This window comes from Hevea brasiliensis, chromosome 10 (assembly GCF_030052815.1).
Source record: "Hevea brasiliensis isolate MT/VB/25A 57/8 chromosome 10, ASM3005281v1, whole genome shotgun sequence".
Classification (NCBI taxonomy): domain Eukaryota; kingdom Viridiplantae; phylum Streptophyta; class Magnoliopsida; order Malpighiales; family Euphorbiaceae; genus Hevea; species Hevea brasiliensis.
Genome location: NC_079502.1, coordinates 2,118,214 through 2,146,009, shown reverse-complemented (window position 1 = coordinate 2,146,009; position 27,796 = coordinate 2,118,214). Strand labels below are relative to the sequence as shown.

The window sequence follows — 27,796 nt, the reverse complement described above, 5'->3', positions numbered from 1 at the left end:
GTTGAATATAACTGATAATTTATTCTTGTTAGGTGATGGTGATAGCGATAGTGATGATAATTTTTATGTTAAGTGTTTGGTAAAATTATATTTAGCTGTTGCTGTTGATATGTGAAATGACTAATAAGGGTATATATCATATAATTTATTTAATTTTTAAATAAATATAAAATTATAAATTTATTATATTATATTATTTATTTTATTATTAAATTAAATATATAATTATTAAATTAATATATTATATTATTTAAATAAATATATAATTATTAATCTATTATATTATATCATTTATTTTATTATTGAAATAAAAAAATAATTATTTTTTAAGATAATTAAATAATTTAAAAATATAGATAAAATAATAAAATAATTATTATTATTAATAGAAAAATTTATAATTAATTTTAAATTTTTAGATATAAATAAATATTTTATATTTTATGTTATTAATAAAAAATATTTTAATAAAGTTAAAATACGTTAATTAAAATGTTAACATTATAAATAAAAAATAAAAATATTAATAATATTAATTTTTAAGTTAAATAAAAAAGAATAATATGATCAAAATAAAAATAAAATCAAATCAGTTATTAGCTGACGAGAAACGGCTCTAAATTTTTAGAGCAGATAGAAACTACAGCCGCCGATGGGTATCAGTTACCCATGTTTAAGTATCCAGCTACGTCACACGACGATTCGAAAAAAAAAAAAAAAAAAACGACAGCCACGTTATTTCGAGGAGCGGAGGCAGCGGGAGGTACTTGCTTTGATTTCTTCTCTTCTTCTTCCTCAGTGACTGTCTGGGATGGGTTATGGGTGGGCTTCTTCTTCTTCTTCTTCTTCTTTCGGGGCTGCGTGACTAGCTCTTGCGGTGCAGGAAAGGGTAAAAGAACATGCCCCTGTTTTAATTTGTTCCCTCAACTCGCCTAGGCTGCCTGGGGCCTCACTGAGCCTGAGTGAGGTCGCCCGCCTTTGGTGGTTTCAGGCGCCACCCTTACCGCCCAGTGCGCCTTGCGCTTCATCGCGCCATCAAACTAATTGTATGTACATGAGCTATAATATAAAAAATAGGGACCTCATAGTAATTTACCATTTTTTTAACGATATAATTGAGTAGTCAGAACTTTCTATTAATCAGCTTTGCGTTCCCGGTCTAGGGTTCGAGTCTCAGGACCCTGTATTTAGCGAATGAAGAAAAACATTTTTTGTCCACATACAAGAGTTCGAGTTTCCCTCTTCTCACATTATCGTTTTTTAATTCAAATACAAAGCAATTTCCGCTGATGCTCGGCAATATTCTTCTCCTCTGTGTCGCTTCCCTCCCTCCCTCCACGGCTCTCCGTCATTGGCGCTTCCCTGTCAAGCTGCTTCCTGTTGGCAAATTTCTAATCCTTCCCTCTCTTCATTGCCTTTTTGCACCCTCATCTATGCTAGTCTATGGTTTTTGGCTCTTTAGTCTGACCTAGGTATTTTCAGTTTCCTGAAATCTTCTTAATGTTGTTGTTGCTTACTACTTTTGATAATTTTTGTGCGTGGTGACCGGTGAGCTTCTGATTTAGTAGTTTTTTTTTTTGAACAACTATAAATATTAAGAACTAGAAGGAAAATCTACAAAATTTATCAAAAATCCAAGCACAAGTGATAAACTGATTTTGGGTGGCAGATTTAGTAGGTTGGTTAAACAATCTTATTATGGATTTAATGTTAATAATTCCAAAGCTAAACACGCTTTGGTTTAACTCATTTTTAGTTATATATTGGTGATTTTTTTTGAGGAATATATTGGTGATATTTATTCAGCTAAGAAGTGAGAACCCATCAATGAGCCAATTGAGTTTGGTTCTCCTCTCAAAGAATTTCTGTTATTTCCATTTTGCTGAATTTTGAACTCAACCAGCCAATGTCACCTTTTCTACCTGCAGTTTCCCATTCAAGCAAATTTTATGGAAAATGGAAGAAGAAGAATTATTAGGAGGCAATGGTGCTGGAATTAACGTCTCACTGTTTGATTATTCGGTAGAGAATCACTTCAAGGCAATGGACACGATTTCTAAGCTATGTGGTGAGGCAGAGACTGATTCTCTACAAGAAGATGAAATTCAGCGCTTGTCCTCTTCAATCACTTTCCTAAGGTTAGTAAATGCTTGCTTTAGACTCTGCTTTTAGATTAAAATTTGTCATATCTGTTTTTTTGAGTTATATGAACCTTAATATGAGCTTAGAAGTTGAGTTTTACATGGTCACAATATGTTCTTTTTTTAATTTGGAATTTTTCATGCTACCAGAGAATGGAGCCATTTTAATTACCAACCAAGAGTTGTTAGGTTTGCTTGTGAAATGAAAAATTCACAGGAAAAATGTTTTCTTGGTGACACAAATTTACCCCAGTTTTCATCAGCAACCGTTCCAAAAATGCTCGAGGAAAGATCTTTTATTCTTTGTTTCTTTTTTCACTGTCTTTCTCGCTCCTTCCTTTGTTCGATTTTACTTTCTCTACATTGCAGATATATAGCATCTAGTACTTTCATTTATTTTTGGTTTTGTTTTGTTGCAGAATGAGGGACTACATGGGGACACTGCATCTCCAGAATCCAGGTACTAATGTAGAGGCCTTTTTTGAGGAGGGGGGGTGGGGGTGTGTGTGTGTGCATGCATGCTCTTCTCTTTAATGTTTCTTAAGATGTGAAGTGATAATAAAGTCGTAATTGAAATTAATTGCATAGTACAATAGTGTATTTTATCATGTGGCATATCATTGACACACAAGAATGGTTTTTTCCTGCATTTGCTTCATTTTAGTTGGTGTTATTGCCTAAATTTTAGGACATTTCAGGTTTAACTATATGTAAAGATATCCATTTCCAAACTTGCAGCCTTTTTTTTAATGTACTTCTATCCTCAATTACTATGTAATCAAGCTTTATTATTTACTTGTTCAAACTTCTTTCTTTCCATCTTATTGCAGCAAAGACTTTGTGATGTATGTTGGAGGTTCTGTTTGGGCATTGGATTGGTGTCCTAGGTTTCATGAAAGGTCTGCCTGTCGTATCAAATGTGAGGTATTTCTCTGATCTCTCCTCTCCACTTCCTCCTCCCTCTTTTTCACTTCTGAATTTGGTGGAAACAGATCCTTATCAAGTACTTAAGCTGAAATTATTGGATTGCTTTTGCCAACCTTTTACACACTCATAGCAAGCTAACCAGCATACTTCATTGAACTTACAAAATCATGAAGAGCATTTTGGAGTGCCTCATAGATGTGTTTATGTGTGTCATAAAAATAGTATTCAAGGAAGCTGTAATGTGGCATTGGTAGACATGTGTAATGTGGCATTGGTAGACATGTGTAATGTTTGCAATGAGACCTGCCTATCAAAATTTACCACTCAATGCATGCTCTAATATTGCATGATTGAATAAATAATTAATTAAATTGTTAGGCTATTTTGGTGTTACACATGTAATATATAATTATTAACACTTGAATGTTATAATGAGACCTGCCTGTCAAAATTTACCACTCAATGCATGCTCTAATATTGCATGATTGAATAAATAATTAATTAAATTGTTAGGCTATTTTGGTGTTGCACATGTAATATATAATTATTAACACTTGAATGTTTTATATATATATATATATATATATATATATATATATATATATATATATATATATATATTTTTTGTACCTATAAAAATGGATGCCACTTAATCCATGCTATGTGGATACATGGATGGGACATGGGAGTGTGTAATTTTAACAGAAACTTACATTTCAGATTGGGAAATTTCCATCATTTACGCAAGACATGGTTATGTTGTAACATTTCCTGATTCATATAAGTAATTATTTCTTTTACTTGGTTAAATTATTAAATTTGTTTATTATTTGTACTTTGCCCATAAAATTGAAAAGCTTTTTTTTTTATTTTTTATTTTTTTGCATGTACATGACTAAGAAAATAATTAATGAAAAATGTTATTGTCTTATGTTTCTGGTTCACTTCCTAAACCTTTTTCTTTGCTAGTTTGTTGCTGTTGCTGCCCATCCTCCTGACTCTTGTTATCACAAGATAGGCACTTTGCTTATGGGCAGAGGTCTTGTTCAGATATGGTGCATTCTAAACGTCAGTGAGGATGAGGAGGAACCACCTCCGCTAAAAAAGCCAAAACGGGGAATGCACAGTAGTGATTCCATGGGTGATAAATCTGGTCTAATAAAGAGGCCAAAAGGAAGACCTAGGAAGAAGCAAATAGAAGAATCCCTCAGTGGCAAAGACACAGCAGAGAACTCTTTTCAATTCAAGAGGCCAAGAGGTAGACCTAGAAAGCAGCAAATAGAAAAATCTCCCAGTGATGAAGCCAGAGAGGAGAATTCAACTCAATTTAAAAGGCCAAGAGGACGACCTAGAAAGAAGGAAATAAACGAATCCCTTGATAGTTTAGATTGCAACAACCAATATGTTCAAGCCCTCGCTATTCAATATCCAGAAGATTCATCTCAATTACTTGCTATAGAAGGGGTTTCTGGGTGTACCCAAGAACAAAACATACAGAAAAACAAGGGCAAAAAACAAAAGACTTCCACTAAGTCACTGTCTGCATGTAATTCAGCTCCTGAAACTACTGGGCAGAGTAGAAGATGGAAAACCAAGGCAAGTGCAGCTTGCAAATGTGCTGATGTTATGTGCCCACCATTATTGACTCAAAATGATGATGATCAATCTTCCACTACAATACATGAAAACAGCACACAGGATCCTGCAGTGCTTAATAGTAGTTTAGATAATGTTTCTTGGGACAAAACCTCTGATTCTTGTTCTATTCCCAAGGATATTGCTTTGCCAAGAGTTGTATTATGCCTAGCTCATAATGGAAAAGTGGCGTGGGATGTGAAATGGCAGCCTTGCCATGCATCTGATTCCAAATGCCAGCATCGCATGGGTTATCTTGCTGTCTTGCTGGGAAATGGATCACTAGAAGTGTGAGTCAAAAGTTTCAATAATGATTTAAGCTGTTCACATTTTGTTTGCCTTCCTCATCTTGTCTATCCATGATCTTTTTCTGCTATATAACTCATTTGATTAGGAAAAACTCATTGATTTCTTAATATGAATTATTATGAGGGAATTTATGTATTCGGAAATAACAATTACTTTTTCTATCTTTATTATCATTTTAATGCGATCAATGAATTTAAGTTTTGTTGAATAACATTAAATTCAAGTGAAAATTTGGGGAAAGTAAAAGAGACTATTGCACTTTTCAATGTAGCAATGTTGAGATTGAAAAAATAAAAAATAATTTAGTAATACATAGTTGGGGGGCAGGGTTTGAAAAGGTGGGGTTTGGCTGATGTAATAGAGTAAATTCAAAATGTTAAAGAACTGTATGTTATACAACTACATTAGTTCCTTTTTTTGCCATAAATGCAAGCCTTGGATTGCATGTGTGCCGATTACTAGTTGCTTTCCATTTACGCTCAAAGAAGTGATTTTATGTGGTATTTGTCTTATAATCCCTGTTATAAAATGCAGATGGGATGTTCCTCTTCCTCATATAATGAAAGTTATTTATTCTTCTTCTCATAGAGAAGGTACTGATCCTCGCTTCATAAAATTGGAGCCAGTATTCAGATGTTCAATTGCCAAGCGTGGGGAAATACAGAGGTAATTAACTTGCGTGTCTTTTATCTTCTTGATATTTATGTGAACTCAAATGGGATTGAGAAAAAGGTTTTCCTGGATCAACTAGTATAATTTAATATTAATTAAGGAATTTGAAGTTTAAACTTACAATTTGAAAATGATGTCGAAGTAAGCATGAAATAATGGCTTCCATACATGGAAAGAGAACATTGTATTTACAAATATTTAAATAGATAAAATCTTAAAATCATGTGACTGTACCATATAAATCTGCAATATTGTATTATTTGACTGTTTGAAACCACAACTTTTCAAATTGGTTTTTCTTTTATGAGTTTGTATACATTTTGAATAGCTTACATGTTTCAAACAAATAAAATATAAAATTAAACAAGTAACTAATGGCTTTAACAACAATGGTTGAATTCATCTAGCTACAGAATCTTTATAGAAGTGGGATGAGTTTAGAACCATGGCTTTGTTGATCTTCATATTCTATACTTTATTTGATTTGCAGTTAATTTACTTTACAAAATTTCCCATGCAGCATTCCTTTGACAGTGGAATGGTCAACTTCATGTCCCCATGATTACTTACTTGCTGGATGCCATGACGGAACTGTAATTTGCCAATTATCTTATTTTTGTTTAGCTTTATCATACTCCCCATAATTACAAGTGTTGATAATTTGCATACTTGATATCATATGTATGTCTGCACGTATATAACAAGCTTAATGTGCACTTTGCTAAAAGAATAGGTTTTTCATGCTTCCTAAAAATTAGCACATTCTTTGAAAAATCTCTGTTGATGTGCTGGATTCAATTCCATATGTCATTCATTTTGACCAATCCTACTATCTCATGTTCCATTCTGAATTTATTATGTTATTAGAAGCTAAAATGTTTCCATATGATGAACAATAGCCTTAAAGCTCTGTGTGTTCCAAATCCTGTTGGAATTAGGGTTTAACATGAATGAAATTAGCAGTGGTATGTATTTGCGTTAGAAGGCAATGTGGTAAAAGGTTTGCTGAATTTTCAGGTTACTTTCATGAATTAAAGCCTATATCTTTTGCACAATATTTATAGAGACAAAAATAATGAAGGAAGAGATTTGGAGAATAAAAAGATCAAGAGGGACACTAGTATCTAGAGACCAATCCTAATGATATACTTCAAAGCTAGGCAAATATTACAACCCTTCTGTATGCCTTTTAAACTGTTAAATTAATAACTCCTAGCCCTAGAAAACATTAAATCACAACCGCTGAACTCTAAATTAAAGAAGCGGGGAGAAAACAATTCTATCAAATAGTAATGTAAACAGTATCCATGCAACAGTGACAACTAGTATCTTCTACCATGCTACAATAGTAACTTGACCTTCTTTTGACTTTACAAAATAAATAATAAAAATAACGAAGTTCTAATAAATAGACGAACCCAAGTAATCTAGTTAAATCAAACCAATATTTTTGGACCTAAATATCTCTTCATTTAATTTTAAAGCAAAATCTTTAACTCTTAGCTTTATTCTTCTAAAGCAGATATTTCTTCTTTATCCATGACATGGCCATTTCATCTACTTACTTTTAGGTTGCTTTATGGAAGTTCTCTGCAAGTGGTTCATCTGGAGGTAATGACTAGTCTTTAAAATTTCTTTTGCCTTTTCTCGCTCAAGATATGGTTTATGTCAAGGCTCAGGGTTTTGGTGTAAATTTGTAGAAAACAGAGAATTTAGACAATTTTCTTTTATGTTTCTTCATACTAAAATGATTTACAAGCATTCTAATTTATATACAAAGGCTAGGACTAACTAGGAAACTAATAACAGTCAATAAATACAATGATTCCTAATTATATTCTAATTTGCAACTAATTTACACTGATTAAGGGAGTTACACTAATTGAGGGATTCTAACACTCCCTCTCAAGTTGGTTCATATATGTTGCACATGCCCAACTTGCAAACTAGGGTTTGAAACCCCTTACAACTTATTCCCTTAGTGAACACATCAGCTAATTGGTCTTTTGACCCTACGTAAGAGATACTTAAGGAACTATTGACAACTTTTTCTTTTATGAAGTGTCTGTCAATCTCTATATGCTTGGTCTGATCATGCTGAACTGGATTGTGAACTATATTGATGGCAGCTTTGTTATCACAGAACAGGGACAAACCACTAGTTTTCAGTAATTTTAATTCCTCCATCAACTTTCGTAACCACAATAGTTCACAAATACTTTCAGCCTTTACTCTAAACTCAGCCTCTGCACTGGATCTAGCTGTTATATTTTGCTTCTTGCTTCTCCAAGTGACTAGATTACCACCAACAAAAGTACAGTAATCAAATGTCGATCTCCTATCATCAAGAGATCCACCCTAATCTGCATCTGTAAAGACCTTAATCTAAAGATGGCCATACTTTGAGAAAAGAAGTCCTTTTCCAGGTGCAGATTTTAAGTATCGCAAGATGCGGAAAATAGCCTTCAAATGAGGTTCACGAGGATCATTCATATACTGACTCACTAGATTCACTGCATATGCTATATCTGGTCTGGCATGCGAAAGGTAAATCAATCTGCCAACCAACCTCTAATATCTCCCAATATCCACGGATTTCCCAACTCCAGCTTGCAATTTGTGATTTGCCTTAATGGGAGACTCTGCTGGTTTACAACCTAGCATTCCTGTTTCCTCCAACAGATCTAGTATGTACTTCCTTTGAGAAATAAAGATTCTTTTATCTGATCTGGTAACCTCTATTCTAAGAAAGTACTTTAGCCTTCCCAAATTTTTGATTTCAAACTCCTGTGCTAGTTGTTCCTTAAGATGAATCATTTCTTCTCTATCATCACCAGTTACCACAATATCATCCACATAGACAATAAGCAGAGTGATCTTACCCCTATAGTGTTTTATAAACAAGGTGTAATCAGCATTGCTTTGGCAGTATCCAAAGGAAACCATAGCCTTACTAAACCTGTCAAACCATGCCCTACGTGACTGTTTTAAAGCATACAGTGCTTTCTTCAATTTGCAAACTTTTCCTTTGGTCTTCCCATTCTCAAACCTTGGAGGGATTTCCATATATACTTCTTCCAAATCGCCATGTAGAAAGACATTTTTTACATCAAACTGCTGCAAATCCCACTCAAGATTTATTGCACATGATAGTAAAATTCTGATGGTATTCATTTTAGCAACAGGAGCAAACATTTCCTGGTAATCTACCCCATACATTTGTGTGAAGCCTTTTGCTACCAGCCTAGCTTATACCTTTAAATTAAACCATCTGCTCTATGTTTCACAATGAACACCCATTTGCATTCAACTGGTTTTTTCCCCATTGGAAGAGTAACAAGTTTCCATGTCTCATTCTTTGCTAGAGCTTTCATCTCCTCTACCATGGCTACCTTCCATTTTGGATCAAGACATGCTTTCTTCCAATCCTGTGGGATAGAAACAGAGGAAACAGACAATAGAAAGGCTCTATAGGATGGAGACAAAGAATCATAGGAAATGAAGTTAGAGATGGGATGTTTAGTACATGTTGTAACACCTTTTCTGAGAGCAATAGGAATATCAAGATCATTATTAGAAGAAGGAAGAATAGACTGAGAATTAAAATTAGACTCTTCAGGAACCAAAGAAGACTCATCACATACCACAGGATGTTCAGGAATTGAATCTAGAGATTCCGGTTGATCAGCAGTCTCCTGCTCGATGGCTATATCTGTCTTGTTTCGTCGAGTATAGATTCTCAAATCTGGTCCATTCAGTCTCCCTTGAGATTTAGGTAACTCCCCCTGAGTATCATTATTAGGTATAGGCTTTAGACCCAGATTTTTCCTTTGAAATTGAAAGTTGGGAGAGCACAAAGAAGAAGGGAAAGACACCTCTTCTTCCTTCCTATGCTCTCCCTGAAGAGGTGGATGTAAATAAGATTCAGATTCCCTAAAGGTAATATCCATGATCACAAAATATTTCTGTATAGGAGGGTGGTAACACTTATACTCCTTCTGAGTACTGGAATAACCAACAAAGACACACTTAAGGGCTCGAGGTTCTAACTTCTCCCTATTAGGCTAATGAACAAAGCAAATAGAACCAAAGACCTTTGGAGGAACAATATATGAATTTTTACCTTATAAAACCTCTAAAGGACTCTTAAACTCCAAAGTCTAGAGTGGCATCCTGTTAATAAGATATGCAGCAGAAAGAATTGCATCCCCCCAGTAAGGTTTGGGAATATAAATTGTAAACATAAGAGACCTAACAATCTCAAGTAAATGTCTATTTTTTCTCTCAGACACTTCATTTTGAGCATTAGTGTTAATAAGGGAGGAAGAGTATTTTAGTATCTATTTTTAAAAATAAGGGAGACATACAGAGTTGCTCAAACTATAGGGGAATTAAACTCATGAGCCATACTATGAAGTTGTGGGAGAGAGTTGTGGAGCATCGACTACGTCATGATACTTCTATCTCTCTCAATCAATTTGGTTTCATGCCCGGTCGTTCTACTATGGAAGCGATCTTTCTCATTAGAAGCTTGATGGAGAAATATAGAGATGTGCAGAAAGATCTACACATGGTTTTTATTGATTTGGAGAAGGCTTACGATAGTGCTCCAAGAGGTCTTATGGAATGTGTTGGAACAAAAGAGGGTATCTATTAGGTACATACAAGTATTGAAAGATATGTATGAAGGAGCAACTACTATTGTGCGGACAGTGGGAGGGGACACGAGATTTTTCGATCTCAATTGGATTACACCAAGGATCAACCATAAGCCCTTACCTTTTTACATTAGTTTTAGATGAATTGACGAAACATATACAAGAGAGTATTCCTTGGTGAATGATGTTTGCGGATGATATTGTTCTGATAGATGAGACACGAGAAGGAGTCAATAGAAAGCTAGAACTTTGGAGAAGTACTTTAGAGTCAAAGGGTTTTAAGTTAAGTAGAACGAAGACAGAATACATGCATTGCAGGTTTAGTGAAGGCCAAACTGGTGATAGGGAAGGAGTTAGTTTGAATGGAGTGATACTGCCCCAAAGTAATCACTTTAAATATCTAGGCTCAGTCCTTCAAGTTAGTCATAGGATTAAAGCCGAATGGTTGAAGTGGAGACGTGCCACGGGAGTTTTATGTGATCGTAAGATTCCCAATAAATTAAAAGGAAAATTTTACCGTACAGCCATACGACCGGCTATGTTATATGGTAGTGAGTGTTGGGCACTGAAAGAGTCGTATGCATCTAAGATAAGAGTTGCAGATATGAGAATGTTAAGGTGGATGAGTGGCCATACTAGACTAGATAAAGTCCGTAATGAGAGTATTAGAGAAAAGGTAGGAGTTGTGCCAATTGAAGATAAGTTGAGAGAAGGGAGATTGAGGTGGTTTGGTCATGTGAAGCGTAGGCATACGGAGGCTCCAGTTAGACAAGTAGAGCACATTAGGTTAGAGGATAGAAAGAAAAAAAGGGGTAGATCTAAATTGACTTGGAGGAGAGTAGTACAACATGACCTAGAAGCATTACACATTTCTGAGGATTTAACCCAAAATCGTTCAAAGTGGAGAAAGCGAATCCATACAGCAGACCCCAAATTTTTGGGATAAAGGCTTAGTTGAGTTGAGTTGAGTTGAGTTGAGACACTTCATTTTGAGCATTAGTGTTAACACAACTAGTCTGATACAAAATTCTCTGTGACTTCAAATATTCCTGAAAAACTCCATTTATATACTCTGTGCCATTATCAGTTCTCAGTATTTTAATATGAGCATCAAACTGGATGCTAATCATTCTGTGAAACTGTTAAAAACATGAAAATACTTCATTTTTCCCTTTCATCAGATATACCCAAGTTAACCTACTGCAACAATCAATAAAGGTCACAAACCATCTATAACCTGATAAAGACACAATTTGAGTAGGCCCCTACACATCAGAATGGATAGTCATAAAAGGAACTGAAGCCTTATTATTTATTGCAGAATAAAATTGTCTAGTATGTTTGGCAAACTCACAAGTATCACATACTAACAATTCAGTTTTGCATTGCTTAAACAAAAGAGGATAAAGTTTCTCTAAAACAGTAAATGAAGGATGTCTAAGTCTCCTATGCCACTGAATAATTTCTTCCTCAGCACCCATAGACTGTCCCAACATGGCCTGATCAACACAATCATTCAATAGATATAGCCCATCTTGTAGTCTACCACTGCCAATCGTTATCCCTGTTATCAACTCTTGAAACACACAGTGAGTGGGAAAAAATTCAATTTTGCAGTTGAGAGCTTTTGTGATAGAACTGACAAGCAAAAGGTTAATAGGAAAGCTAGGCACATGTAGGACAGAACTAAGACTTATAGTAGGAGTGCATTTAACAGAACCTGTTTCAGAAACATTAGATAAGGATCCATCCGTGCGAACTTTTTCTTTGCCTGAACATGGAGAATAGGATATTAATTTATTCGAAGAGCCTGTCATATGTTTGTTTGCTCCAGAATCTATAACCCAAAATGAATTATTATGATTGGCAAGAAAATCATTACCTGAGTTGACGAAATTAGAAGAGGCAATTGTAGTGGATTGTGATTCAAGCTGTGATAGGAATCGTCTCAGAGTTTGTACCTCATCATTGGAAAACATCCCAGTGATAGCAGTATCTTCAGAAACACTCACAGCCTCTGATACATTTGCATATGATCTAGTAAAGCCCATTATTTTTCCTCCACGCCCTTTAGTTGGGCGGCCGTGCAGCTTCCAACATTGTTCTTTGGTGTGCCGAGATTTCCCACAGTAGTCACAATGCAAGTGATCCTTATCTGATGGATCATATGACTGTTCTTGTAAGGAGTTAGAAGCCAGACCAACCTTATCAACAGCTGTAGAATTGATCATGACACTCCTTCTGCTCTCCTCCTGCTGAACATAAGAGTATGTCTGCCTTAAGGTGGGCAAAGGATCCTTACTAAGCACTTGGACCCAAATCTGATCATACTCTACATTTAGTCCAGCAAGAAAATCATATATGCACTCCTTCTGATCCAATTTCTGGAACTTAACTGCATCAGCCGGACATGAAGTCTGAAAGTCCTGATAGAAATCCAACTCTTGCCATAGACCACTCAGTTCCGCATAATACTGAGTGTTATGGAAAGTCAATCATTATATTATTTCTGTGTATATTTTGTATTCTGTATTCCTATTTAGGATTTCTTATTTAGGATTTCTTCCTAATTAGTATAACACAATTATAGGAATCAATTGTATATAAATACCCATGTACAGATTAATTGAAATCAATGAGAATCATCTCTTTCTACATGGTATCAGAGCCGGCCATCTAGGGTGACTATTTGTTCTCACCACCCAGCTCAGGAGAGACCTTGGCCGCCGACCGACCGTTTCGACTCCGATCAACATTGCCAGCGTCGCCTCAATCCCCTCATTCCACCACTGTGTGCTGTTGCCTGATCCAGTACACCATTAAAGGGCTTCTAAGGTTTGGCTCTCAGATCCTATTTCGGTATTTACTTGATTTGTGATTTTGGATTATTTTGTTGCTGTCAACACTTTGGATTAGCGTTTCGGTTAGTTTTTTTTTTTGTCTCAACAAATGGCAGACAATAAGAATGTTATTTCTGATGTGATTCCGATGATGACTAAGATCACGGAACACAAACTTAATGGTTCGAATTACAGGTGGAGTAAGACATAGGGTCTATTTGCGTAGCATTGATAAGGATGATCACCTTACTAAAGATCCACCTACTGATGATACACAACAAACTTGGTTAAGGGAGGATGCTCGGTTGTTTTTGCAGCTTCGGAACTCGATTCACAGTGAGGTAATTAGTTTAATTAATCACTGTGAATTTGTTAAGGAATTGATGGATTACTTAGATTTTCTGTATTCTGGTAAAGGGAATATCTTCCGTATTTATGATGTTTGTAAGGCATTCTATCGTGCTGAGAAAGAGAATAAGTCTCTCACGACTTATTTTATGGATTTTAAACGAGTATATGAGGAACTTAATATATTGTTGCCTTTTAGTTCTGATGTGAAAGTTCAGCAGGCCCAACGGGAGCAACTGGCTGTTATGAGTTTTCTTGCAGGCCTTCCTTCAGAGTATGAGACTGCTAAATCTCAGATTCTTTCGATTCGAGATTTCCTCTTTGCATGAAACATTCACACGGGTCCTTCGTACAGAAAGTACCCAATCTTCACAGCCTGCCAGTAGTGCTCTTATTAGCCGTAATCCAAATGGACAACAGGGTAATAGAAGAGGAAGTAGAGGAGGAATTACAGGCAACAGAAGTAATCAGCGTAATGGAGAGGCTAGTTCTAATCAGGACTCAAGAGGAGTCATTTGTTATTATTGTCATGAGCCTGGCCATACAAAATGGCATTCTTCATCAGTCTTCCTGTGTGGATACCCCATCCCAAAATGGCGTGGCCGAAAGAAAAAATCGGCATCTTCTTGAGGTAACTCGTGCTCTTCTTTTTCAGATGAAAGTTCCTAAACACTTTTGGGCGGATGCAGTTTCTACGGCATGTTTTTTGATCAATCGTATGCCGTCTTCTGTCCTTAATGGGGATATTCCTTATACTACTTTGTTCCCTACAAAATATTTGTTTCCTGTTGAACTCCGTATTTTTGGTTGTACTTGTTTTGTACGTGATGTTCGTCCGCAGGTTACTAAATTGGATCCAAAGTCTCTCAAATGTGTCTTCCTTGGGTACTCCCGAATTCAAAAAGGGTACCGCTGTTTCTCTCCTACTCTTAATCGTTATCTTGTTTCTGCAGATGTCACATTTTTTGAGTCCACTCCATTTTTTTCTCAATCATCTGTGTATGAGAGTCAGGGGGAGGAGGATGATATCTTAATATAAACTGTCCAACCAATGTCTAGTCCTCTCTCACAGTCTGTTTCTTCTGTCTCTAGACCTACTCGGCCTCCCGTTGTTCATGTTTATTCCAGGAGATTGGAGATTACTGACTCAGATCCTCCACCAACTACTTCGTTGGGAGATCCTGTACCTCATACTGATCATGATTCTGATCTAGATTTACCCATTGCTCTTCGTAAAGGTAAACGTTCATGTACTTACCCTATCTCTTCTTTTGTTTCTTATAATCAATTGTCTTCTTGTTCTCGGTGTTTTGTTACTTCTTTAGACTCTGTTCCTATCCCTAATCTTGTTGGTGAGGCCTTTGTCTCATCTGGTGTCTTTGCTATGAAAGAGGAAATGGAGGCTTTAGATGCTAATGGTACATGGGAGGCTTTGCCCACCGGTAAGAAAGCTATTGGTTGCAAATGGGTATTCTGATGAAAGGTAAATCTGATGGTTCTGTGGCTAGGTTAAAGGCACGCCTTGTAGCAAAAGGATATGCTCGGACATATGGGGTTGATTACTCGACACTTTTTCTCCTGTAGCTAAACTTACATTCGCTTGTTTATCTCTTTATGACTACATATGATTGGCCCTGCACCAATTGGATATCAAGAATGCTTTCCTTCATGGTGATCTTCAGGAGGAGGTGTATATGGAGCAACCACCTGGGTTTGTTGCTCAGGGGGAGTTGGGTAAAGTTTGTAGGCTTCGAAAGTCTCTTTATGGCTTGAAACAAAGTCCTAGGGCCTGGTTTGGGAGATTCAGTGAAGCAGTACAGGAATTTGGTATGCAAAAGAGTAAGTGTGATCACTCGATTTTATAAGCAACTGAGGTGGTCTAATTCTCACAGTAGTCTATGTGGATGACATTATCATCACCGGGAGTGACTCTGCGGTATTTCATCTCTTAAAACCTTCCTCCAAACCCAGTTTGGACCAAAGACTTGGGATTATTAAAGTATTTTTGGGTATTGAAGTTATGAGAAGTAAGAAGGGTATTTTCTTGTCTCAAAGAAAATATGTCATCGATCTATTGACAGAGACAGGAAAATTAGGTGCTAAGCCTTGTAGTGCACCAATGACTCCAAATTTACAAATGTTAGCAGGGGATAGTGAGTTGTTTGAAGATCCAGAGAGATACAGAGATTGGTAGGAAAATTGAACTACCTTCTGTCACTCGTCGACATTGCTTATGCCGTTAGTGTGGTAAGTCGGTTTATGTCTTCTCCAAGCTGTTGCTCATTGGGAAGCCTTGGGACAAATCTTGTGCTATCTGAAGGAGCTCGGGAAGAGGTTTGTTATATGGTAATCATGGGCATTTGAATGTTGAATGTTTTTCGATGCCGAAATTTGGATCTAAGGTTGATAGGAGGTCAACTACTGGATATTGCGTTTTTGTTGGAGGAAATTTGGTGTCTTGGAAAAGCAAGAAGCAGAGTGTAGTTTCTCGATTTAGTGCTGAATCCGAATACAGAGCCATGGCACAATCAGTATGTGAGGTAATGTGGATATTTCAATTACTAGATGAAACAAGTTTTAAGACCCCCCAGCCTGCGAAATTGTGGTGTGATAATCAAGTTGCTCTCCATATTGCTTCTAATCCGGTGTTTCATGAGCGGACCAAACATATTGAGATTGATTGTCGCTTTGTTCGTGAAAAGATTCAACAACAGATCATCTCAACAGGACATATCAAAACTGGAGAGCAGTTAGGAGATATTTTCACAAAAGCTCTGAATGTAGCTAGGATTGACTACATTTGTAACAAGTTGGGCATGATTAACATCTATGCTCCAACTTGAGGGGGAGTGTTATGGAAAGTCAATCATTATATTATTTATGTGTATATTTTGTATTCTGTATTCCTATTTAGGATTTCTTATTTAGGATTTCTTCCTAATTAGTATAACACAATTATAGGAATCAATTGTATTTAAATACCCATGTACAGATTAATTGAAATCAATGAGAATCATCTCTTTCTACATTGAGCAACAGTCAACTCACCTTGTTTCATTCCATAAACCTTGTTCCTAAGCTCATAAACTTGTGCATCATTCCCAACTTGAGAATAAATCTGAGAAACAGCACTCCAAATGGTAGCGGCATTGTCCAACAGTAAATACCCACGAGCTATATGAGGTTGCATAGAATTGATGAGCCATGACATAATAAGAGAGTTCTCCGACTCCCACTGGCTTTGTACTATCTCCAGTGATATATCCTTGCAGTCTTCTAGCCTGAATGAATAGTAGACAAGATTTAGATCATGCCAAATAATTAGTTCCATCCAACTTTATAGGACTAATTTGTAAAGAGGGATTATCACCAACAAATGCAGCCTTTATTTTAAGGCTTTCTTCTTTTCATCAGTCATTTTCAATTAAAGAAATAGGTACTGAGACAGAAAGCAAGAAACTAGACAACGGAAGGTACCAAAAAAAATAAATGTGTAAATCAGGTGTGGAAACACGTTGGTCAAAGGCGCGTTGGACAGGAAAGGTTGTTGGCAAGAGGCGCGGTCGGAGAAATCACCAAAAAAAGGGTGCACGCGCCGGCATGTGAAGAATGACGCGAGACTTCTGGAGGAGCATGAGCTTGTGCGCTTCACCGTATGGCGGCTGGACTCCTTGCGTAGGCTGATCGGCTGGTGTCCTTCCTCCTCAAGTGGGTGGTTACAGTCACCTCCCTTCCTAGAACGATGTAGAAGCTTGACAAAAAAAAAAAAAAAATACCCAGAACTACACTGTTCATGCCAATAAATTTTGGCACTGCTCTGATACCATGTAGAAAATAGAGAATTTGGAAATTTTTCTTTTATATTTCTTCATAGTAAAATGATTTACAAGCATTCTAATTTATATACAAAGGCTAGGACTAACTAGGAAACTAATAATAGCTAATAAATACAATGATTCCTAATTATATTCTAATTTACAGCTAATTTCCATTGATTAAGGGATTTACACTAATTGAGGGATTATAACAAAATTTTAGCAATTATTTCATTTACTCTACAGATACAAGGCCTTTGCTACGTTTCAGTGCAGATACAGTTGCAATTAGAGCAGTTGCTTGGGCCCCAGTTGAGAGGTCAGTGGTTTCAGATAACATATTTTTCTTTTTTGTTTCTGAGTCATAATGTTTGATTTTTCTTTCCTTTTTTTTTTAATGCAAATTTGTAATCTTGGTGATTAGATTTGGCACTCTGCAAGACTGCTACTTGGTCATGGGACCTCTCTTGTCTACAAGAGTTTGGTGTGTCTAATATTGTTTTAATTGAAAAATGCTGGCAGCAAGTTTCTTGATGTTATTTCAAAGAATCTGCACTTAACAGTCTGTTTGTGCCATATTGGAAGATATTATGCTGCAGTTCCATTTTTGTTGAAAATGATACACTAGAGAGTAGAGACCATAACTTCTCATATAGCTTTAGTAATTTGTTCCATTATGGTGTCAATCAATTCTAAGATTCTTATGTGGTAATCTGTCATATTATGTAAAAAGGCCGAAGGACATGTAGGTTTTGGGTTAAGTAATTGTTATGAAATGCCCCCTATTTATTGTGCTAGTTATTGAGATGTATAATATGGTACTCTTTAAACTGTTTTCAGTACCCAAGAGAGTGCAAATGTCATAGTTACTGCAGGGCATGGAGGGCTGAAGTTTTGGGACATACGGTAAATCATAGCTTGTTTTATGATAGGTTCTTAATTAGGTGCAATCGTTTGATGCTGTTCCCAAGTTTAATTTATTTATTTTCATCTTTTAAATGCTTAATTTTTCCTTTGTTCAATTTATTTGGTGATTGTTTTTGAATATGTGGTGTATATTGGACATAATTGAACTTTTATGGGAGTGTAATGATAACTTAACACGTGGTCTGTAGGAATTATAACATAAGGCACACTTGTATCAAGAAAATGTGCGTTCTTGTTTTGAATCAAAAACTTGATCACCTTTTGCATGGTGCTTTCAACAGATTTTTCCTTGAAAATTAGTTGCTTATGGTGTTCTGAAGCGTCTGAATAAGTAAATCATGTTAACTTATATAAATTTATGCATATATTTTCTGAATCCTTTTTGGCTGGAGTTTTTACTGCTAAATTTGAATCACTAAATAAAGTATAAGTAATACATCTTTACATCAATCTGATTTTTGAACAAAACTGTTGGTTTTTTATGTGCCTTCATTAGCCTCTCATGCATTATCAGATTTCTTTGGATGTGGCCAAATAATTTTCATATATAAATTTTCTGAATTTTTAAGAATTATGAAATTTCTTTCTGACAGTCACGGATTCTCAATATTAAGTGTCATTAATTCTTTTTCTTTTTCTTCTCTTTTTCCCCCCTGAAATAGGCATGAAACCCTGCCAGAGTTGGATTCACTTGATGAAATATATGTTTGTGCATGTCATATCATCAATGTAAACTTGTCTACGTTAGCTACTAGCATAGAGAGTTAGGAGATTGGCACTCATTTTGAAATTTTGACGTACAGTTTTATAATCATTGCACATCATTCTAATGATCTATAAACTTCTGGTTGTATTCAGTGATCCATTCCGACCTTTGTGGGACCTCCACCCAACACCGAAATTCATTTATAGTCTGGATTGGCTGCCAGATCCAAGGTGCTGTGTTATTCTTTCTTGGTGAATAGATATTGGAGCTTTTGTTAAGGATGCTTTTTCTCATGATTGAACCATTAATTATTCACATTTTCAGATGTATTATCTTATCCTTCGATGATGGAACAATGAGACTCCTCAGCTTGACAAAGGCTGCATACGATGGCCATGTTAATGAAAAACCTACAATTGGGCCTAAACAACAAGGAATGCATATTCTTAATTCTTCATCCTTTGCTATCTGGAGCGTTCAAGTGTCAAGAAAAACAGGTACCTCCCATTCCATTTGGTTATGTTATTAGAGGACTAATTTTATATTTGCTTTTCTAAAAGAGGAAGGGCTGGTATGAGACTAGCAATTGTCATGCTTTCTCATATGTTTATATGCATATAGGTGTGAGAACTATTTTTTAGATTAAAACAACCTTGTTCCATCTATTTAATTATTCTTTGGTTAACAGGATTTAAATGTGTCTGAAGTTGCCTACATGTGCTGCATAGACTTATTCATGTGATCATAAGATGATCAGGTCTAATGCCGCATAACACAATTAGGCTCTGTTGTTAGATCCTAGGTTCTACTTGCTTCATATTAATAGGCTTCATTCTATTAATGTCTTGATCAATATTTTGCTCTGCCCCTTTTGTTTTTGGATATTTTGATTTACCCACTAGGCCAATGACATTGTCTTGATCTAGTTACATAATTTGTATGCAACATTTCATGCTTTTCTGTATGTTAGTATTATATCACCTAGATAAGTCTTTTGTGGCAAATAGTTGTAAAATGTAAATCTTCCATTGAAACTATGATGGGATTTATAGAGCATCCTCTTTCAATTTAATTGCAATTAGATTGATTAAAAATGCTTCCTTTTCTCTTTTAGAAAATTGTGCCTTCATCTGATAAACTTATTCATGAATTTCAATAGGCATGGTTGCGTATTGCGGTGCAGATGGTATTGTTAGCCGCTTCCAGGTCAGTTCACTCCCAATTTTCTAGTATAACTAATTAAACTCCTACAAGTTATGCAAGTTATAACATCATTGGTGACCATGCCACGGACTATTTGTTGCGCAAACTGCTAATGAATGGGGCTCATGTTATATAAATGGAACAATAATCATATGCCAGATGGGAGTTGTATTTTAAGTGCCAAAATTTTGTTTATAGAAATAATGCAATGTAATATGATTTTCCCTCCTTTTTCTTGATTGAAAATTATATGCTTAATTTGCTGGCATTTCTGGTAGGGAAACTGCTGTTCCAAGTTCATCTGTAAAACTTTTTATCTTTCAGCACCTTTAAGCATCTAATATGGAGAGTTGGGGACAAAACACACTCTTAAGGGATTCTTGAATTTATAGTTTTCATCATTTGGGTTGAATTATCGTGCTTGCATCATTCTTTATCAATAATTTGGATGATTGGTGTTGATAGATGTTCATATTTGCATTTCCAAGTTGTAAAAGCTTATTATAATCTATTTATATCAGCTTACATCAAAAGCAGTAGAGAAAGAGCCATCAAGACATCGAGCTCCACATTTTATGGTTGGGTCCCTGAGTAAGAATGAATCAGCTATTACAGTAAATATTCCATTACTGGGTGCTCCTTTAACTTTGAAGAAGCCATTTAGTGTTGGAGACAACCCAAAATCTATGTGGAGTTTATTGGAGTTTAATCAGACAAAAAGAGCTAATGATAAGAAAGAAAAAACAGCTGCAGAAAATCAACGATTAGGTAAGGATGGCAATTTCATTGCTATACTCATGTTGCCATTTAGCCATTACATGTCTCTTTCTTTGATCATAAAGTTCTTTCAAACTTTGTGACAGCCCTGTGTCATGGCAATGATCTGGGTATGCAATCTGGTTTTGATGAAACATTTGCTGCTTTCAAAAGCCGAACTAAACCAAAATCCAAAAATACCAGTAAGAAAATGGCTGTAGAGGATCTAGCATTAGTATGCACAAATGAACGAGAAGACAGAAGGGAGAAAGACCGTGAGAAGACAGAAGCTGCGAATGAAATAGATGTTATGCCTCCCAAAATAGTTGCAATGAATAGAGTTAGATGGAATATGAACAAAGGTTGCGAGAGATGGTTGTGCTCAGGAGGAGCTGCAGGAATTGTACGGTGTCAAGAAATAATATTTTCTGATACAGATAAATATTTGGCCAGTAAAAGATAAGTTTTCGGTAATTTTGTCCTAATTTATAGATTATGGTAAGTGTTTATGGCGGTTTTAAAACTCCCTGTATGACAATGGAGGCAGCTCTTAATGTAAATCTCGTCCGATTTCCTATAAATCTCTTTTTGTTATAAATCCTTGCCACAAAGTTACCCCATTATGAAATTGCTGCCTTGCTGGATTTGATTTGCCACTGTACCTCCATTTTATGGCCCAAGGATTAAAAAAAAAAAAGACCACAGAGAAGAAAAATGAAGCAGTCAAGACTTGCAGCATTAAAAGACCAATAACGATTTTCCTTTTGTAATTGTTTATTTTAAGACAACACTAGCGCGTTTTTTTTTTTTTTTAACCTTTCTCATATGGTATCGATTATTTAAAGGAAGAACTACTGCTTTAATTGGTGTGATTCACGATTTACAGTTAGATTGAATGAAGCGATAGGAAACTAAAGAGAAATTATAGTTAATGCAATTTCAAATTTCAACCAACATATTCATTTCCTAATTCTGCTTTCGCTGCCCTTCCCAACTCAACCCCATCAAAATGGCAGCAACATTCAGTTTACGTAAATACTATTTCCTTGCCTTACTTTCAACCATAAGCCACTAAATGTATTCTGCTCTTCTGAGTCTCCGAGATTCCATGGCGTAAGAGTACCTATACATCATAAAAGGGCAAAAAAAAATTGCCCACAATACATTACGGATGAAAATGAAAAGCGTTACTCATCAAATCTAAATAGCAGACTAGCAGTCTCATGGATGTATAACCAAAGTGGTTGATCTCTATTCCCTACAGAAACCTTATCTACTTTCATGTCAATATCCCGAGTAAGGTTCAAAAGCTCACTCATCCAGAACTCATTTGATGAAGAAACCATCCAAAATCTATCATAAAAGTTCAACAGTTCATCTGACATGCTGCTGTAGAGGCTTTTAAGTTTTGTAAGTTCCCCCTCCTCCTCGCCTCTGCTGCAGCAGTTGCATCCACTAGTTTCTTACTCGGCAATATGAATGGATCTTTATTCTTTTCTTGTAGAGTATTTACTAGTTGCCTATATTTCGGAAAAAGCCATCAATGCGTGGAACAAACTCTGATCGAATCCCATTTTCATTTTTAATGGCAACAGAACTAAGCCTTACCGGAGGAGTGGTTTCTTTAGGTGGGATCCCGCACACTGACAGCCTCCATCCGAGGGAAATCATATTGGTGTCTCGTTATGATCATTAATAACCCTGACTTCCGTAGAGCCAGCAGCTTCTAATTCAACTTTTTCAGGCGAAGAGGAAAGTTGGTTCTCTGTAAGAGCAGCGGCTTTTGAAGACAAACTATAATTATATTGATTACTCACAGAAGTTCCATCTTGTGAGTATCCAAGGGATGGTAGAGGGTGGATTCCATTGCCATGATCAGGAACAAGGAAAACCCACGGGCATGACACTATACATAAGGGAGTCCTTGGTTCATTTGCAATCGCAGGGTTTCCCTGTTGCTGCTGAGATGAATCAGGCTCTCCATTACGTACTGTGGAAATGGTTGACGGAATGACAATGACATTTTAAGGCCCATTAGGTGACCAGACAAGATTTGAAGACTGAATGATGGAAGGCCAACAAAGCGGTGAAAATGGATGCTGGTTATAAAACAGTAATGGGCAGTTCGTAGCTGAGGCGGTAGACTTCTCCACAAGGGCTGACTTAAGATCTCCTGGAGATTCCTCCGCCTCAGTTTTTATTAACTTGGCCATCTGGAAAAATCATGAAGTATATCAGGGACTTGTTACCATCTAGGATGTTGTCATTCACAAACTTAGATCCAATAGAAGAAAATGAGGAAAAAAATTAAGCCACATCTCACCTGTGCCTTAAGCGCTTATTTTTTAGTCCAAAGACTGATACTCTTTCAAGGCCAATTCTTTTTCCTTCTCAGCAGAAATTTCACAAAAGATGAAAAAGATAAAGTTAGCAATCCAAGAATTTATGTGCAAACAAATGAAAATAAAAGGTAAATAACTTGGAAATTAAAATAGAAAAAATGAAAAAAAAAATGAAACCACTTGCAAAATTCAGAAATGTTTAAAACATTGTATGAAAAGAAAAAGAAAACTATCTTGTTGGAAGATGTCCACAATTATTGGGAACGCTGCTCACCCTGTTTAAGTTTTCATTCACCCATGCTAGATCAGCAGCTTTTCCTGTTAACTCCTCACATAGAGCCTGAAGGAAAAGATGATAGTGACACACACCATGATAGTGACACACACCACAAAAAGATATCTTCTTGTTATATTAACTGGATTTTTACATTATTTTGCCTTCTTTTTAGGCAAATCAGACTTTTATATTATAGCTAACATATTTTCACACACTAGCAAGGCAATATGGTAATATTAATCTCTGTAACACACGCAAGTCATTACATTTTGGTTATAAAGTCTTTTTATATGAAAGAGCAATCAACCACTTTTCTGCATTATTCCAAAAACTGAAATATTTGATGCCAATGTTCCTAAGAAACATCAATAGTTAAAAGTTCAACTAAACCAGAACATCTACCAAATCTAGCAAAAAATATTACCTGCCTACGTTGAATAGTTTGTCTAGCTGACTCTCTGTTTGCCAATATCCTACGTAATCTCCGTGCTTCCTTTTCAGCCTGAATGGGGAAAAACTTTAGTTGCTAGTAAGTACAGCTGAGAGAATATGACTGGGGAATATGCTAAGATTTTCAGCAATACTAAGAGTTGGAGCCTCATTTTACTAAGATTTTCAGCAATACTACAATGTCAATATTCAATAACAAAACTTACAAGCTAGTTTGCCCACAAGCTTCGCAAAGCCACTTAACACCTCAATCACCATCATCTCGTCTCTTATTTTAGCACATGATTTAACCCGTATAACCAACAGAATCATTTCTTATTCAACTAAGTACTGATTCCAATTTAGTATTAATTTTCCTGTTTTCCAGAAATTATCTGAAGTTCCCTACCTTCTTTATATAAACAAAGGAAGAAAAAAAATGGAGAATCTAATAGGCGAACCGCAGCGAGATCCCGGCAGCTGTGGACCGAGTCATCAATTAGTGGGTTCGAAGCACGGTCAATCGGGGGCGACTCGCTCTTGACTCGCTTCTTACCTTGTTTTCCTTTGCTCCCCCATTTACCGCCGGAATCATGTCTCCTACTCTCTCGCATCGCTAAATGCGCCAAATCCGCAAGCGTCTTTGCCGCCTCCGTCCCTATCCTCACAATCCGATCTGCCGTCGCAGACAAGGAACTCCCCGACGAAGAAGCAGACGAAGAAGAAGAATCCAAACTCGAAACAGAAAATCTGTCCAAATCCATCTACCAATAACAGAGAGATATCCCACTTCCTGCAAGGGAGGGTAAGGTGGTAGTAGAGAGAGGAGAGTTACTACTGGACACTTGTTAGCTTAGCGCACATTGTATACTATTGACACGTATCATGCCAGCTCACCTCTCGACATGTTCCCGGGCCCCATGTATCTGCCCACGTCGGCCACAGCACGCGGTTGAGATCTGGCAGGTATAAACCTTGTGGGTTTCAGTTTGAGTAGGCATGAAACACGTGGAGAAATATATTAGTTAAACGTGGAGTACAGTAATTCGAGTCTCTTGCCTTTCGCGGTTTGGCTAGATTTTTTTGCGGCGCTTGGAAATGTGAGGTACGTGGAAGAATGATAATTGTATCGTTTTAATGGATTTGAATATATCATATTTTCAAAAGAAAACTTACCATTTAATTTATGTATTTTAATAAAATTAATTATTTAATTTTTTTTATTTTAATAAATATAGTATTTGATCTTCTTATTTTTAATCTATAAATTGTTAATTTAGTTTCTCCCATTATTTTTTTTTCTTATCTATTTTGGATTTTGGGTTTTTGCTAGTTTTATTTTACAGGTTAATTGTATTATATTATTCTAGCTCAAATTCAAGCCTTTCAAGATGAAACCAATCCCAATTTTGTGGCTGAAGCGATCACCTACCTCATTCTGCAATGACCCTGAAATGATCATAACAGAATTCAACAAATGTATGTAATCTCAAACTTGATGTTCATCGTAAGTTTTTAGTAACCATATTTTTTTTTATTATTATTTTTAATTGTAAATGAGTATATCATATTAATGTACAATTTTGTTGTCTAATGTGTCAAATTTAAACACACATGTATTCCAATTGAAATTCAAAATTGTTTAGTTGGTCGAATTCATAATTTCACATTTGAATTTTATTAAAAAATTTTCATAACATTCTGAATTTTTAAAATGTTATATGACACACCTTAATTATAATAAATGTTTCATGATACACCTCAACTCTTATAAAGTAGAATGTTTCAAATATTTACAGGAATTAAGTTGAGGTGTGTTACGAGATATTTTAAAAATTCATAGTGCTAGAAAATCTTTTTGGTAAAAACTAAGGTTTAACTTGTATGTTCCGCCTTGTTTAGTTTTATGGCATTGTAAACGTCATGATGTTAAATATTGAAATGACAACAAGAAGAACACAAAATGACAGGCTTGGCCAGCGTAATGGATAATGATTCACTTGATGAAATGAAGGGCACCGAGTTGATGATATCTAACTGATTGTATATTTACTGGAAAATATACTAAGAGAAGACACAAGAATCCGCAGATCTTCAATAACAGAAACACCGAAAAACAAGTCACAGATAAAATAGATTATATATGGAGAAGAGAGTGACAGATATATATGTTTCTGCAAGCTGATTTTTGGTTACATATTGATAACACTTATTATTGAAGGCCACTTGTCAGCTTTATTAATAATAATAATGATGATGATAAGCAGCATATGAAAGAGATCTATCGATATCCCATATCTGGTTAGCGCCTTCTTGCAGCAGTTTCCCGTTGTGCATTGAAGTAAACAGCAGCTACAGGAAGACCAAGGTCGTTTTCAGCAGCGAAATTTCGAGTGCTGAAATTGTCCCTCGAAGTAGGTGGGTTGATTGTCTGTCTTCGTTTTTGCTTGAATAGAACAAACACAAACCTGTGGATCCCTATGTTAGGCCTTGGAATTTCATAGCTCACTATCTCCCTTCCTGTTAAAATTATTGTAAAAATCCCAAATCAACAAACAAACAAACAATTATTAGTTTTTGACCTTTCTCTACCTCCCTGGAAAGTTTCATTTGCTAGTCCAAGAAAGGAAAATGAATTTACCAAATGTGGCATCTGTTGTTCCAGGGATGTCGCTCACTACCCTGTAAAGGGTTCATTCCAAATTAACTGATTGTTTAGGTTATATATCACGTATTTCTATTATAATTAAAAGGCATCACGCACACATTTCTATTCCATTTCATCTTATTCATACATCATTTTGATTATCATAGTAATAGCTTATAAGACATAACCCATTAGAATTTAGAAGCAACTATGTTTATGTAGTTAAAATATGATGAACTTAGCATGTGATTAAGACCAACTTCAGCAGCATCTAAGTTGATCTCTGTAAGTTATGGCCTATGTGATGTTGGCTTTGGTTCACATGTGCAGGAAGCCAAATAATTTTTTCTTGAATATTAACGCAAGAAATTAAAGAACAAAGTAGCCGCCAAAAAACATTGGTTCGATTATACCAGTGCAGGTGCTCTCTCAAATACGGATCACTAGGACCAGGAACATCTGGGTCTGTCATGACCTGATAAAAAAAAAGGGGGGGGGGATGGACATTGTACGATCACAAGAAGCTAGAATTTTGCAAGAACTTGTTCTCATAAGAAGAAAAGAACCTGAAGAGATCAGAATATGCAAGTACCAGTGTAAAGAAAGATCTCAAGTCACCTCCTTGGACCTCAACCCTAGGTTTGGCAGCAACAGTGGATGGATAGAACTCATGTCCATTGTAGACTTGCCTGTTATTGTAAGTGACAGACATTTTTATTGCTGGTGTGAAAGAATCAATAACTTCTCCTATCACTCTTCCAACAATGAGAGGTTCTATTATTCTTGCCATAGAACGACAGACAAAGAGATGTAGAGGGTAAGTTACTCATACTGAGCATTGAGTATAGAAAGACCTATTTATAGTGTCTGAAGCCGTACTCTGCAAGTTATCTAGCTTAGTTTAGGAGTGGCATAAGCCATAAAATATGGGGCATCAAGAATAAGAGTCCTGGTCCTGGAATCTGTTTCATCTCTCTCCCTCTCTCTGTTTCTATGAAGTATAATTCCCAGGGCAGACTATAAACTATAATTAATGATTTATTTTTATATTCCATCATATCAGCTATATACGTTGATGTTATATGACCTCTACACTTTGTTGGGTCCCTGGAATCGGTTCTTGATTGGCTGTAGCTTGGGGGTCTTGTAATTATGCAAGTTCTG

At 36.0% G+C, this 27,796-nt stretch overlaps 2 protein-coding genes and 1 pseudogene across 5 annotated transcripts; 1 reads left to right on the top strand and 2 right to left on the bottom strand.

Moving 5' to 3' along the window:
* The first annotated feature begins 819 nt into the window (after positions 1-819).
* LOC110640094 (uncharacterized) lies at positions 820-21,518 on the top strand. 4 transcript variants are annotated; one of them, XM_058128880.1, is made up of 16 exons: positions 1,138-1,472; positions 1,929-2,138; positions 2,292-2,416; positions 2,559-2,601; positions 2,972-3,065; positions 4,038-4,993; positions 5,547-5,678; positions 6,205-6,277; positions 7,256-7,295; positions 17,592-17,664; positions 18,186-18,251; positions 19,131-19,208; positions 19,303-19,475; positions 20,138-20,184; positions 20,703-20,949; positions 21,045-21,518. In XM_058128880.1, the coding sequence occupies exons 2-16, from the start codon at positions 1,957-1,959 to the stop codon at positions 21,398-21,400; spliced, it is 2,685 nt and encodes an 894-aa protein (XP_057984863.1). In that variant the 5' UTR covers positions 1,138-1,472; positions 1,929-1,956; the 3' UTR covers positions 21,401-21,518. The 4 variants fall into 4 exon arrangements, with proteins under 4 accessions (XP_057984861.1, XP_057984863.1, XP_057984862.1 ...); XM_058128878.1 differs by lacking the exons at positions 1,138-1,472; positions 2,292-2,416 and adding an exon at positions 820-1,046 and having other exon boundaries at positions 2,561-2,601; XM_058128879.1 differs by lacking the exon at positions 2,292-2,416 and having other exon boundaries at positions 1,139-1,472; positions 2,561-2,601; positions 5,601-5,678.
* A 445-nt stretch (positions 21,519-21,963) lies between these two features.
* Positions 21,964-24,804, bottom strand: LOC110640095 (uncharacterized; annotated as a pseudogene).
* Positions 24,805-26,102: 1,298 nt separating this feature from the next.
* LOC110640096 (protein SELF-PRUNING) lies at positions 26,103-27,594 on the bottom strand. Its single transcript, XM_058128688.1, has 4 exons — positions 27,225-27,594; positions 27,046-27,107; positions 26,627-26,667; positions 26,103-26,505 (listed from the first exon to the last, which is right to left on the bottom strand). The coding sequence occupies exons 1-4, from the start codon at positions 27,420-27,422 to the stop codon at positions 26,288-26,290; spliced, it is 519 nt and encodes a 172-aa protein (XP_057984671.1). The 5' UTR covers positions 27,423-27,594; the 3' UTR covers positions 26,103-26,287.
* Between the last annotated feature and the right edge of the window lie 202 nt (positions 27,595-27,796).